Source organism: Colletotrichum abscissum, assembly GCF_030869225.1.
Source record: "Colletotrichum abscissum strain IMI 504890 chromosome Unknown Scaffold_79.1, whole genome shotgun sequence".
Classification (NCBI taxonomy): Eukaryota; Fungi; Ascomycota; class Sordariomycetes; order Glomerellales; family Glomerellaceae; genus Colletotrichum; species Colletotrichum abscissum.
Genome location: NW_026850524.1, coordinates 97,288 through 110,925, shown reverse-complemented (window position 1 = coordinate 110,925; position 13,638 = coordinate 97,288). Strand labels below are relative to the sequence as shown.

Below are 13,638 nucleotides of genomic sequence, written 5' to 3'. Positions count from 1 at the left end.
GTCTACTGCAGCAGAAGGGCCGCCGGGGGTTGCAGTGAAGGGGATCCTCTGGCGTAGAGCCCGGATTCTTCCCTCTCCAGTGTTTAGTGTATTTTCGGCGGCAACGCAAGTCTGACGGGATTCAGGAACAATGATATATGTAGGTACATGTTAAAAAACACGATTAAAATAAGAATCGCATTGCTTCTCTATGGAGAACCCAAAGATTCATCGCATACGCAAGTTGCTATCTACCTACAACATGCCTTGCTGGCCGAAATCGAAGTTTCCGCACCCCAAAAAGGCAGTCATATGTCATATGGTGAACGGTAGATATTAGAGACAAGTAACTGGGCGCCTAGCTTTCCTTTGTCTCACATCCTGAAGAAATCGAGCCAAAAAATGTCTCGGCTACTTGCCGCCCTTTGTCCATTCTTCTTCTCCTTGTTCTTCTGCATGCAGTATCCGCACGACGGCATTTCTGCAACAGAAAGGAAAGATTTGTATTAATCCTAAAAGCTCTAGCCATCGATTTGTCTCGCTACTAGAAGCAAGTTTGGCGACCCGGTCCGCGGAGGGTGAGGGATATGAACACCGGGCTTTGCTAACTTGCTTTCCCATCACCCTGCTGTGGTAGGTAGCGCAAGCGCCTCTTCTCCTCCGACGTTGTTGCGAAACAGGAAAACAAAAATGGACGGTCGTTCTTGCGAAACCAAGGGAACGTTGAACACGGAGCGAGTGTTTATGCTGAGACAGAGTTCCAAGAGGGATCCAACGCCAGACGGTTTAACGACAATCAACTCAGGTGAGAGAAGGCACAAGGCGGGCGATAACAAAAAGGGGGTACGACTTCTTTGTTTTTACATGACGATGCAGCACGAGTTTTGCTTCTTGGCCTGCTGATAAAACATCTTACTCTGGGAGCTCAGGCCGTCACTCTTGGCCACCAGGTCGTCGATCTTTTCTCCGCGCTCCAGGACGCTCTGGATGGTCTTGTGCAGCACGATCTTGGTCTCGTCGAGCTCCTTTTGGATCTTGAGGATCGAGTCGGCCTGCTGCGGGTCTTGGTACCGCGTCAGGTACTCCTTGAGCTCGGGGAGGACGAGCTTGGGTTCGCCCGTCGCCCATGTGGAGCGCGGGTGCTTGGTGAGGAACTCATCGACGCTGTTGCGACCGTTGTTAGCATGGCCTTGGGACCTGATAAGGGGCACGGGGAGAAGGCTTGGCGGCCCTGGGGGTGATGGTGGACGTACATCTTGGAGAGAAGCTGGTGAGCGACGAGACTCGGGTATTGGTGGTCGGAAATGATACTGCGCAGTAGAGTGTCAGCACCGCTCCTTGGTGTGCGTACGGCTCCTCTGTGAGAAGGCATCTTTGAAGAGTTGCCCACTTACACGCCACAGATACCCTCGCTTCTTCCCACGCAGTGGAATGTGTTGTCGCCCTCCTCGATATCTTGCCTCTGGCCAGGGCGCGTCGACTCGGCCACCTTCTTAGAGAATAGGCTCATGAACTCGGCGTAGCTGTCTGTGTTTCAAGGATCGTCAGCCCATGTTCAGACATGAAAGGGCACGATAGGCTCGAGGCCCAAGTCGTCCGGCTCGTAGCTGGGGCGACCAGCCCTCCCTCGTGCGCAAATCGTGGGTGGCTTACTTCTAGTGAACCGGGAGTATGCGGACAGCTCCATCTCGCTGCAGAGCTCGACGGCGGGCTTGCTGTCATTGCGAAGGATCTATTGCGACGCAGGCGTTAGTTGCGATGGTGATTGAATTGCGAGGTCGCTCGCAGGTGCTTTTAGGATCGCGCGAAGTGCCAGGTAGCAGCGATGGAAGAGAGACGTACTCCGATGTAGTGCAACTTCATTTTCTGGAGTTGTGGTGTTAGTCGTCGATCACAGATGTCGCCGTTGAAGGCGGTCTAGGCGATGGGAGGGGAGATCAGGCCTCGACTTACGGCGGAGTTTGAGGGGCGAGAGGGGTAGCGAAAAGATGTAGTCGCGGAGTCTAGTTGTCGTCGGTTCGTAGGCAATTCGTAGATAAATCGAGGACGTCGAGTTCGGCAGCAGTAAACGGGCTTATTCGTGGGAGGGTGAGAAAGTCAGGTATTCGTAGGGGGAATTGGGAATGGAGATAATGGAGAAAGGAGGCGATCCGAGTTGTAGGACGATGGAGAAAGCGTCTCCGCGTCGGTTCAAGGCTTACAGAGGGCACCGCGGGCACCTTGGGGAACGATTGGCTTAGAAGGGCGATACATCACATGCACCACCCACTATTGGGAAACTTGGCTCAGCGGACTGCCCCTCTAGGCTGCAGAGTAATTAAGGCATTGATGTACCTGCGTACCTTGCTTAGCATCCAGCACACCAAGTCCGCTAAGCATTGCGGTGACAGCCTGCCTGCCTGCCGCCTGCGGAGGCTCGGGTGCTCCCCTCTTCCGTCCTCAGTGTGGCGGTCAGCCCGTACCAAAGTACCCGTTTAGGTACCTTACAAAGAGCAAGGTGTGTGACGTGACCTGACGAGAGTAAAAGTCAAGAACCCCCACCAACCACGGACGTCATTGGGTGCGGGAGCAAATCGATGGAACTCTGCTAATCCGAGTGCCACGGTGGCCGACAATGAAGGTCAAGGTTGATCCGGCGGCGAGTTGGCAGCTGCAGGTACTTCCCGTCACCTTTCCCCCTTCCAGGCCGCCCCACTATGCACGGCGGGCGGCGACTCGGTGAATGACTCCTCCAGCACCGGCCCCGGCTTACTTACCACCGCTAGCCATCATAGACATTTTTGACCTCACAGATGTTTTATATGAGGACCGGGGAGAAGTTGCATCATTCCTAATTCCCCTCTGTTCCTCTCTCATACAACAAAAAAGTAAATTTGAGAATTCTGAAGACAACACCCTTTCAACAGCACAACAATGGCGTCTGCAAATCTCGACAACGCAGAGGCTCAGTGGCGAGCCCAGTTCGAGGCCATGAAAACGGCTTTGGCTGGTCTTAAGCTCCCCTCAGAACCCCCCTCGGATGTAGATTTCGACGATGAATACGAAGGCTACTCCTCGGGCAATGGCGCACAGGACGTTTGGGACTTCATCTCAGACGACGAAGACGATGAGTACAGCAGCGACCAGTTAGACGGTCACGACGCCACCAACGGCGACGCTGCTTACGGCGCCGCCTGGTTCGTGAGCAAGTGCTCATCCATCGCCGCCAAAAATGGTCTGGCCGAAGACGTATTCCAAAACCAGATCATCAGCATCCTTACATCCGGCCAAGGCGACGAGGAGCTCCAGTCCCAGCTCGCCGATCTTGTCGGCTTCGACGACTTTGAGTTCATCATCGAACTGCTCGGCCACCGCAACGAGATTGTCATGGCCGTCACCTCCCAGGGATCCCAGGAGCCCAAAGGGAAACTATTGAGCAAGGCACAGCGTGAGGAGGCCTTGAGACGACAGGACTTTGAGCACAAGAATGCGACTCTCGCGCCCGCCATGACCAGGGAAGTCCAGTACCCTCATGTGTACAAGTCATACAACGCCGGAAACTCCCTCAGCCACTCAGGCCAGAAGTACGGTCTCCCAAGCGGTAGCGAGAGGCTACTGTTCGACAAGTATGAGGAGTATGCCATTCCTGCAGGGAAGAAGGGAGTTCTGGGTCCCGGCCAGAGACTGGTCAAGATTTCGGATATGGACGGTCTGTGTCGCGGTACCTTCAAGGGCTACAAAGCTCTCAACCGTATGCAGAGTCTGGTTCACCCAGTCGCATATAAAACAAACGAGAATATGCTCATCTGTGCCCCTACTGGTGCTGTAAGTCGCTTCAAGTCTGTCGTGATATGCGCAGGTTACTGACCGGAAACAGGGTAAAACGGATGCTGCGATGCTCACAATCCTCCAAACTATTGGTCACTACTGCACACCCAACCCCATTGAAGACATCACTGCCACAGACTTCGCAGTCGACCTCCAGGATTTCAAGATTGTCTATGTCGCTCCGATGAAGGCTTTGGCCGCGGAAATCACCGAGAAGCTCGGCAAGCGACTGGCATGGTTGGGCATCAAGTGCCGTGAATTCACTGGAGATATGCACCTGACCAAGGCTGAGATTGTTCAAACCCAAATCATCGTCACCACCCCTGAGAAGTGGGATGTCGTGACGAGAAAGGGAACTGGCGATACTGAGCTGGTGCAGAAAGTCCGCCTTCTGATCATCGATGAGGTTCACATGCTTCACGATGAGCGTGGTGCTGTCCTCGAATCTCTCGTCGCCAGAACCGAACGCCAAGTCGAGAGCACACAGTCATTGATCCGTATCGTCGGTCTCAGTGCAACGCTTCCGAACTACGTGGACGTTGCCGACTTCCTCAAGGTCAATCGGCACGCTGGTATGTTCTACTTTGACGCCTCATTCCGCCCGGTACCATTGGAGCAGCACTTCATTGGTGTGAAGGGCAAGGCTGGTTCCAAGGCTTCCAGAGAGAACTTGGACACCGTTGCCTTTGAAAAAGTCAGGGACATGCTCCAGAAAGGTCACCAAGTCATGGTCTTTGTCCATTCGCGACGAGATACTCTCCTGACGGCCAAGATGCTGTACGAGAAGGCCATCGAAGATTTCTGCGTGGATTTGTTCGACCCCACGGACCACCCGAACTACGAGAACGCCGTACGAGACATGAAGCAATCCAAGGCGCGAGACTTGCGAGAATTGGTGCCCAAGGGTCTGGGTATCCATCACGCTGGTATGGCGCGTTCCGACCGAAATCTTATGGAGAGGCTCTTCGGAGAGGGTGTCCTCAAGGTTCTTTGCTGTACGGCGACTCTCGCCTGGGGTGTCAACTTGCCCGCGGCTGCGGTCGTTATTAAGGGAACCCAAGTGTACAGCGCACAGGAGGGTAAGTTCGTCGATCTTGGCATCCTAGACGTGTTGCAAATCTTTGGTCGTGCTGGTCGTCCCCAATTCGAGGACACCGGTATCGGTATGATTTGTACCACTCAAGACAGGCTCCATCACTACTTGACTACCGTTACGGAGCAACAACCGATCGAGTCCAAGTTTTCCACCAAGCTCGTCGACAATCTGAATGCTGAGATTTCCCTCGGTACTGTGACGTCGATTCCCGAAGCTGTCCAGTGGATTGGATACTCATACCTCTTTGTCCGCATGCAACGAAGCCCAATGAGCTACGGCATCGAGTGGGCTGAAATCAGAGATGATCCCACTCTTGTTCAGAGGCGTCGTACACTGGCTATTCAGGCGGCCCGAACTCTTCAACAGAGCCAGATGATCATCTTCAACGAAGTGACTGAGGAGCTCCGCAGCAAGGATATCGGCCGCATTGCCAGTCAGTACTACATCTTGCACACGAGTGTTCAGATCTTCAACACTATGATGCGGCCCATGGCCACTGAGGCGGATATTTTGAAGATGATCGCTATGAGCGGAGAGTTTGACAACATCCAGTCCAGAGATTCTGAAGAAAAGGAACTCACACGTCTGAGGAACGATGTCGTTCCTTGTGACGTTGATGGCGGCATTGACACGCCTCAGGCCAAGACCAACATCCTGTTGCAGGCATACATCTCGAGAGCGCAGCCAGAAGACTTTGCTCTTGGCAATGATCTCAACTATGTTGCTCAACAGGCGGGCCGTATTTGCAGAGCCTTGTTCATGATTGCTTTGAATAGGAGATGGGGACATCAATGCCTGGTTCTCCTCACCCTCGCCAAGTCTATTGAGAAACGTATCTGGCCCTTCCAGCACCCTCTACACCAATTTGATCTCCCCAAGTCGGTCTTCAACCAGCTTGATGCCAAGGATAACATGACCGTGGAGGCAATGAGAGACATGGAATCTGCCGAGATTGGTAGCCTGGTTCATAACCAGAACGCGGGCAAGAAGATTGCACACATTTTGAACAACTTCCCGACCATCAGCGTCGAAGCGGAAATTGCGCCTCTCAACCGCGACGTCCTCCGAATCAAGTTGTTCATCGAGCCCGACTTCCGATGGAATGACCACATTCACGGGACTTCCGAGTCGTACTACATCTGGGTCGAAAACTCTGAGACGTCTGAGATCTACCATCACGAGTTCTTCCTTCTGAACAGGAGGAAGCTCCACGATGAGCACGAACTCAACTTCACCATCCCTCTCTCGGATCCCCTGCCTACCCAGATCTATGTACGGGCAGTTTCTGACCGATGGCTTGGCGCCGAGACGGTGACGCCCGTTTCTTTCCAGCACTTGATTCGCCCAGACACTGAGAGCGTGTACACTGATCTCCTCAACTTGCAACCGCTACCCATCAGTGCTCTCAAGAACCCGGCTCTCGAGGAGATTTACGCCCAGCGCTTCCAGTACTTTAATCCCATGCAGACTCAAATTTTCCACACCCTCTATCACACACCCGCCAATGTTCTCCTCGGATCTCCCACTGGCAGTGGAAAGACCGTTGCGGCAGAGCTGGCGATGTGGTGGGCTTTTAGAGAGCGGCCAAAATCCAAGGTCGTGTACATTGCGCCGATGAAGGCCCTGGTTCGCGAGCGTGTCAAGGATTGGGGAGCTAGACTTGCTAAGCCTCTGGGATTGAAGCTCGTCGAACTGACAGGTACGTTGCATGCGTCTTTCGATCCCGAAATACCAATTGACCTGACTAGGTGACAACACCCCTGATACGCGCACCATTAAGGATGCCGACGTGATCATCACTACGCCCGAGAAATGGGACGGTATCTCTCGTAGTTGGCAGACAAGAGGCTACGTTCGACAGGTCAGTCTCGTCATTATTGACGAGATTCACCTCCTCGCTGGTGATCGTGGTCCGATTCTGGAAATCATCGTCTCTCGTAAGTGTGCACCCGGTGAATGCACCCTAGCAAGATACTGACCGACCCAAGGCATGAACTACATCGCGGCATCCATCAAGAACTCTGTCCGCCTTCTTGGTATGTCGACAGCATGCGCCAACGCCACTGATCTGGGCAACTGGCTCGGTGTTAAGGAAGGCCTGTTCAATTTCCGCCACTCCGTGCGTCCGGTTCCCCTAGAGCTGTACATCGACGGTTTCCCCGAGGTCAGGGGCTTCTGCCCGTTGATGCAGTCCATGAACCGGCCGACATTCCTCGCTGTCAAGACGCACAGTCCAGACAAGCCTGTCATCGTCTTTGTGCCGTCTCGAAGACAGACGCGCTTGACGGCCAAGGACCTCATCAACTACTGCGGCATGGAGGACAACCCCCGCCGATTCCTTCACATGGACGAGGATGACCTCCAGCTCAATCTCGCCAGGGTCAAGGACGATGCCCTCAAGGAAGCCATCAGCTTTGGCATCGGACTCCACCACGCCGGTCTGGTCGAGTCTGATCGTCAACTGGCTGAGGAACTTTTCCTGAACAACAAGATCCAGATCCTCGTCGCCACCAGTACCCTCGCGTGGGGTGTCAACCTGCCGGCCCATCTCGTCGTCGTCAAGGGCACGCAGTTCTACGACGCAAAGATTGAAGGTTACAAGGACATGGACCTGACGGACGTCCTCCAGATGCTGGGACGTGCCGGCCGTCCGCAGTTCGACAACTCCGGCGTGGCTCGCATCTTCACAAAGGATGCCAAGAAGGACTTTTACAAGCACTTCCTCCACACCGGCTTCCCCGTCGAGTCGTCCCTCCACACGGTCCTCGACAACCATTTGTGCGCCGAAGTCTCGGCCGAGACCATCGTCACGAAGCAGGACGCTCTCGACTACCTGACTTGGACCTTCTTCTTCCGCCGCCTGCACAAAAACCCGTCCTACTACGGCCTCGAGATCTCGGCCGAAGAGCACAATAGCATCGCCGCCCAGACCATGGCAAACGACTACATGATTGAAATGATTGACAAGTCCCTCGACGAGCTCGCCCGTTCTAGCTGCGTCGAAGTCTTCCCCAACGGCGACGTCGACCCCACCCCGATGGGCAAGATCATGAGTTACTACTACCTCTCTCACATCACCGTCCGCCACCTCGTCAAACACGTCAAGGCCGCCGCTTCCCTCCTCGACGTCCTCTCCTGGATGTCCCGCGCCACAGAGTACGACGAGCTCCCCGTCCGCCACAACGAGGACCTCATCAACGAGGAGCTCTCCCGCAACCTCCTCTACCCCGGCAGCTCCTTTGGCCTCCCCATGTGGGACCCCCACGTGAAAGCCTTCCTCCTGCTCCAGGCACACATGTCGCGCATCTCCCTCCCCATCACCGATTACGTCGGCGACCAGACCAGCGTCCTCGACCAGGCCATCCGTATCATCCAGGCCTCCATCGACGTCACGACCGAGCTAGGCCACCTCTCCACCTGCCTGCAATTCATCACCCTCCTCCAGTGCATCAAATCCGCCCGCTGGCCCACCGACCCGGCCCCCTCCATCCTCCCCGGCGTCGGCCCCGACACCCTCAAATCGGACAAATCCAACCTCACCCTCGCCAAGATCTCCACCCTCGCCTCCTCCCCCTCCAAAATCACCTCCCTCGCAAAACAACTCTCCGTCCCGCCTCACCAACAACCCCGCTTCGCCAAAGCCGCCTCCCAACTCCCCAACCTCGCCGTCTCCGTCCCCGCAGCGGAAACCACGGCCCTGGGCATCACAGTCGACCTCCGCCGCCTAAACGCCCTGACCGAGCGCGACGCCCACGTCTACGCGCCCCGCTTCCCGAAACCCCAAAACGAAGGCTGGTTCGTCCTCCTCGCCGAGCCGGCCCGCGACGACGTCCTCGCCGTCAAGCGCGCGGGCTGGTCCGGAGGCGGACCCGGCCGCAGCGTCGCCGTCGGGTCCAAGCCTACCGCGCGCGTGGCTATCAAGGTCCCCGAGGCCGCGCAGGGCAAGAAGCTCGAGGTCATTGTCGTCAGCGACGCGTACGTTGGGCTAGAGTACCGGGTTGCCGTCGACGTCCCCGCGGCGCCGGTCGTGGATGACGATGTGGATAAGTCCAAGAAGGCGCAGCTTCAGCAGCATGGTGACGGTGCTTCTCGGGCTTGAAGGTAAGGCACATATTCACTCGCTGTAGACCACAGCCGCCGTGACAGAAGATGCGCTCTTTAAGAGTGGCAGTGGCAATGAGATTTGGGCTATATTAGATGCAGCGTAAATGGAGAAAGAAAATGCTATGGATGCGGATGATGAGAAACCCGCTGCTGCTGCTGCTGCTGCTGGGACGTGAAAACCTCATCTGACTCGAACGGAAACAATATAAACAAGAAGAGAACACCCATATCCCATGCCCTACGAAAATGAAAACTATTCAAGAAACAACATGTGGACAATGCTCTCTCGCGAGAGATGATGTCCCCCCTCCTGTCCATGTAAACAACAAAAGTGTAAGAAAAGCCCAAGAAAAAAAAAAATCTCTCGCCCAATGAGCAAAATTAAGGGGCAAGGTAGAAAGGGGTTCATCCCTTTTACCAAGTGCCCATGACACGACAAAATATGAAGAAAACATCCTTCATCCGCAATATGTAAACGACCAAAAAAAATCAAGACATGTCCCCCGCCCCTTTCCCAAAGCCCTCAACAGAGTGAAACTTGCTCCCAAACATCTTTGAAAATCCTCCTCCTCGCTTTCCCGTGTACTGTGATCCCCCAAATGACGAGCACCATTCGCAACTGAACTGATCAAGGTGCCCCAATAACCAAAAAAAACAAATCCAAGAACAAAACGCCTTCGCACCATGCTTGCAGTCTTCCAGGAAAATAATCATCGTCGTGTTTCGCTCCGTGTGTACTGTATTCAAAATGCGTGCTCGGTGTGCCTCAATCCGGATGATGCGCCTTGCTGCTGTTGCTTTTCATGTTTGCATCTGAGCCGGCATTGTGACTCGAGCAGAAAGAACATAGATGCCGCATGGCAGCCATGCGTATCGTCTTCGTCGTTGTCGTCGTCGTCGTCGGATATCCCTCTCAAGTCGTCATGATCCGTTCATACCCTCTTCTCATGTGGTGCCGGGATGCGAATGCCATCCGTCGATGCAAACGAGCTCTTCATCCATCATGCAAAGGACGTACAAGGTCATGCTCACGAGGCCCAATGTTCCAGAGTCTCGTCCGCGCATCTCTCGTCTCTGCATGTCGTTCTCCTTGTTGGGACGACTTCAACAGCACTTCCTCCTTGCTTTCCCAGCACCTTCGTCGGCATCCTGCTCCGTCCCGCCCTGCTCAACCGTGACAGCGGGCGAGAAATTTGGCGAAAACAGCCAGCTCCGCCGGTCCCTCCCAACCCGGAAGCTGCCCCTGGGATTCATGCCGTCAAAGTACCCGCCGTCCATGCCCGTCTCGTAGCCCGGCGTGCCAGGCGTAGCCGTAGCGAGCAGCAGCGCCTGCTGCATCTTGCGGTTCTGCTCGACGAGCTTCCTCGTCACGACGCGGAACACCTCTTCCACGCCCTCGCCGCTCTCGGCGCTGATCTCGTGGCACGCGTCCCAGCCGACCTCCTGGCCCCAGAACCCAGAACTGCGTTTCGAGGACGGGCTACGCGGCTCGCCTCCGCTTGGTCCGCCGCCAAATGTGCTTGTACTTTGGTGGACTTGTGAAGAAGATTGGCGCGGGTCGGAGGAGGAGAGGAGGGAGGGCATGCCGCTGGACGTGGCTGTCGGAGGCGGTGTCGAGGCCAGGCCGGGGGCGAGGTTTTCTGCGACGTAGGCTATGCAGCGCTCAAAGGGGACTTCGCGGCGGGAGGGGTCGCGGGCGACGATGTCTGCTTTCGTGCCGACGACGTGGAGGACGACGTCGCCGGGGAGGTTGCGGCGGAGCTCTGTGAGCCAGACACCCATTTCGGTGAAGGACTGGGCATCTGTGATGGAGTAGCAGAGGATGCAGGCGTTGGCGCCGCGGTAGTAGAGGCGGGAGATGGAGCGGAAGCGTTCTTGGCCGGCTGGAGGGAACGGAAAACACACATGTTAGTAAATTGAACAAGTCTCTTTTTGCGACTGCGACAACAAAGTTGACAGAAAGAGCAACTTTATTATCGCAGCTGGTGGTCAGGATGGGTGGAGGGTGGAAGGGAAAAGCATACCGGTATCCCAGATCTGTAGTCGCACCACGGTGTCGGTATCGCTATCGACGACGCGCTTGGTCATGAAGCTCGCGCCGACGGTGGAGGTTGTCTGGGCCGGGTTGAAGGAGCCCTTGCAATAGCGCATGACGAGGCTCGTCTTGCCGACATTTTGGGAGCCGAGGACGACGATCTTTGCCTCGAGAGACGACATTCTCCCTTTTCTCTCTCCTCGGATGCCCCGTATGCGACGGGGAAAGTGAGAGGGTGAGGTTGGGTGGAGGTGAGGAGGAGTAGTAGCGCGGAATGCGCTTTCTTGAGGAAGAGAGGTCGGATCAGTCGGTTAGGTGGAGAGAAGCGAATATTTGACCAGGGGAGGTTTGCCTTTGTAAAGTGGTTCGGTGCGTGATGCAACCGAGAGCCTGAGGGGTGGTGCAGGCTGTGGTGGTGGTGGTGGTGGTGGTGGGCACCGGTAGTGAGGGAACACTACTGGAATTCGGTGAGGGACAGCGCGGGAATGTTGGTGAGAATGGGTTTGTTGAAGAATCGTGGGGGGATCCAGGAGGGAGTGAAGCTCAAACGGGTGTGGCTTTCGTGCTACTCCTCGATTGGGGAAGACGATGTTTGATCCTTTGGAGGGAAAAGGGTAAAGACGACCGTTTGATTTCGAGGGAGGGAGGACTCGACGAAACGTTGATGGTGGTGGTGGTGGTGGTGGCTTCCGCTCGGTGCGCGGCTTTCTCACTCTCGTCTGTTGTGATACCGGGGGTAAGGTGAGGTACTTGTGTACGTACACGAGGGAACAACAAACACAATGCGCTCTTTTTTTCGTTTTTCGGTTCTTTCCTTTCTATTCAGTCTTTTCTTTTCTAGTGTCCTTTTGTCTTTCTTCGCTTAGGGTAAGTACGTGAGTCCTAGATCGAAACGTAGTCACGCCGGCGCCAAGTTTAAAACGCAGGCAGCCACGAGGTCAGTGATCGGCCGATGAGGCGCGTGGTGGTTGTGGTGGTGGTGGTGGGTGCCCGCCTTTTTGGTAAGCGGGACAGACAGATTTGGGGGAACTGGATGGGAATTCGAGAGTGCAGGAGGCTGCGTTCCTGAGGTGAGATTGAGCTGCCCGGCAAAGACGGGAGAATCACCAAGTTTTTCTTGATAATTGAAAGAGAGGAAGACCTTTGAAACGGAGGGTAGGAAATGGGCGATTCGGCTCCGAGAAGTGTTGTAACGGCCGCTAGCAACGGACGAGGATGTGGGTTGTTTGATTTCTCAGTGTTGTTTTGTTTGTTTTGTTGTTGTATTTTCCCTCTCTCTATTTCTCTTCGCCTACGTAACAAGGGGGGATGGTGGGATAAGGATCACGGACGGGGAACGAGGGGAATGATATGGATTCGGCTCTGTTGTTCAGTACTCAGAGAAATCATACAACTTGACATGATTCTACCATTGTGTTTTAGGTAGTTCAAATCGAGAGATTGGAGTTGCACCCCGCCCCCATTTTCCGTTTCTGTTCGAGACCAAGGTGCGTTCCGAACGAGCACCATGTATGGGATTTAGTGGTTGGCGCGGGGGGCTGAGGCTGAGGCCGTGGGGTTAAGCTGTACTATAGCTATCTCATGTTGGGATCAGAACGGTTCGTTATCAGGAGAAACTGCTGATAGATGCGATATGGCTTTGTTTAGGAAGGGATCTTGCATGGACGGGCGTTGGGGAACTTGAGGGGGCATCTGATGTAGCAGTGTATCAGATGGTGAGCGATGATCCCAACTTCTTCTTCTGCTCCTTCTAGAAATATTCCACTCAGGAACATCTCCGCGAAGAAATCGGCACCAGGCCCGCCTTCACAATCAACTGCAGCTAACCCGCATATCTGGCGCGACCATGGCTTGCAGTAATCCGTAGAGAGCCTCCTCAACTTCACTCTCAAAGGATGCTACAAGAGTCAGTCGCATTATCATCCACCCAGTCATCCGATTTGGAGATGGTCGCGTGGTGCACTCGAAGCGGGTCCCTTCTCTCCAAAAAAAAACGCACAATGTCGTCATCGGGTCAAGGCCATTGCTTCTTTTGCTCTTTTCGAAGCGAACCATGTGCCGCCAACGGCCGCCTCAGAAGTCTAGGAACGGTTAAGACGAACGAACAAATAAACGCTTTGAGCTTTGAGCTTTGAAAAGCGGTTTACCTTGAGGGGCATATGCACGACTGAAGCCAATCGGTCCTCGGCAATCGGGTGTCCATTCTGTTGTAAAGGAAGGTTGTTCATACTCATTGGCTAGTCCCGCGACGGCCCGAGATACATGTAAGCCAAGAACCGGCACAACTCACCTGCTACGGCCTACAGATACAACTCAGCAATTAATGCCAAAAAAAGAAAACTCAGTCATTCAGATGAACGGCATGTGAAGAAGATACGCATGCGTCGCGATGCGTTCCATGGGCTAGGCACGGTTTCATGGCACAGGTGTGCTCTTTCCAGCCCGATGGTGTCTATGGCATTCGTAATCACTGAAATCTATCCGTAGTTGTGATCGAGTGGATGAAGCTAAAAAGTAGGCGAGGTGCCCTGTTATAGGCAAGTATTCTTATCACTGCAGACGTGTAATCCGTGTCCACGCTATTTTTACCCCCAACGTTATATCCGTAACCGTCAGG

At 54.7% G+C, this 13,638-nt stretch overlaps 3 protein-coding genes across 3 annotated transcripts; 1 reads left to right on the top strand and 2 right to left on the bottom strand.

Annotated features, from left to right (window-relative positions):
- Positions 1–839: 839 nt before the first annotated feature.
- CABS01_16031 (synaptobrevin) lies at positions 840–1,842 on the bottom strand (the record flags this gene model as incomplete). The annotated part of the gene is made up of 5 exons (XM_060549363.1): positions 840–1,143; positions 1,233–1,289; positions 1,374–1,506; positions 1,633–1,711; positions 1,822–1,842. The coding sequence occupies 5 exons, from the start codon at positions 1,840–1,842 to the stop codon at positions 840–842; spliced, it is 594 nt and encodes a 197-aa protein (XP_060390751.1).
- A 1,050-nt stretch (positions 1,843–2,892) lies between these two features.
- CABS01_16030 (Sec63 Brl domain-containing protein) lies at positions 2,893–8,981 on the top strand (the record flags this gene model as incomplete). The annotated part of the gene is made up of 4 exons (XM_060549362.1): positions 2,893–3,783; positions 3,836–6,581; positions 6,631–6,819; positions 6,871–8,981. The coding sequence occupies 4 exons, from the start codon at positions 2,893–2,895 to the stop codon at positions 8,979–8,981; spliced, it is 5,937 nt and encodes a 1,978-aa protein (XP_060390750.1).
- A 1,109-nt stretch (positions 8,982–10,090) lies between these two features.
- On the bottom strand, positions 10,091–11,203 carry CABS01_16029 (Ras family protein; the record flags this gene model as incomplete). Its single annotated transcript, XM_060549361.1, has 2 exons — positions 10,091–10,869; positions 11,011–11,203. 2 exons carry the CDS (start codon positions 11,201–11,203, stop codon positions 10,091–10,093), a joined length of 972 nt encoding a protein of 323 aa, XP_060390749.1.
- Between the last annotated feature and the right edge of the window lie 2,435 nt (positions 11,204–13,638).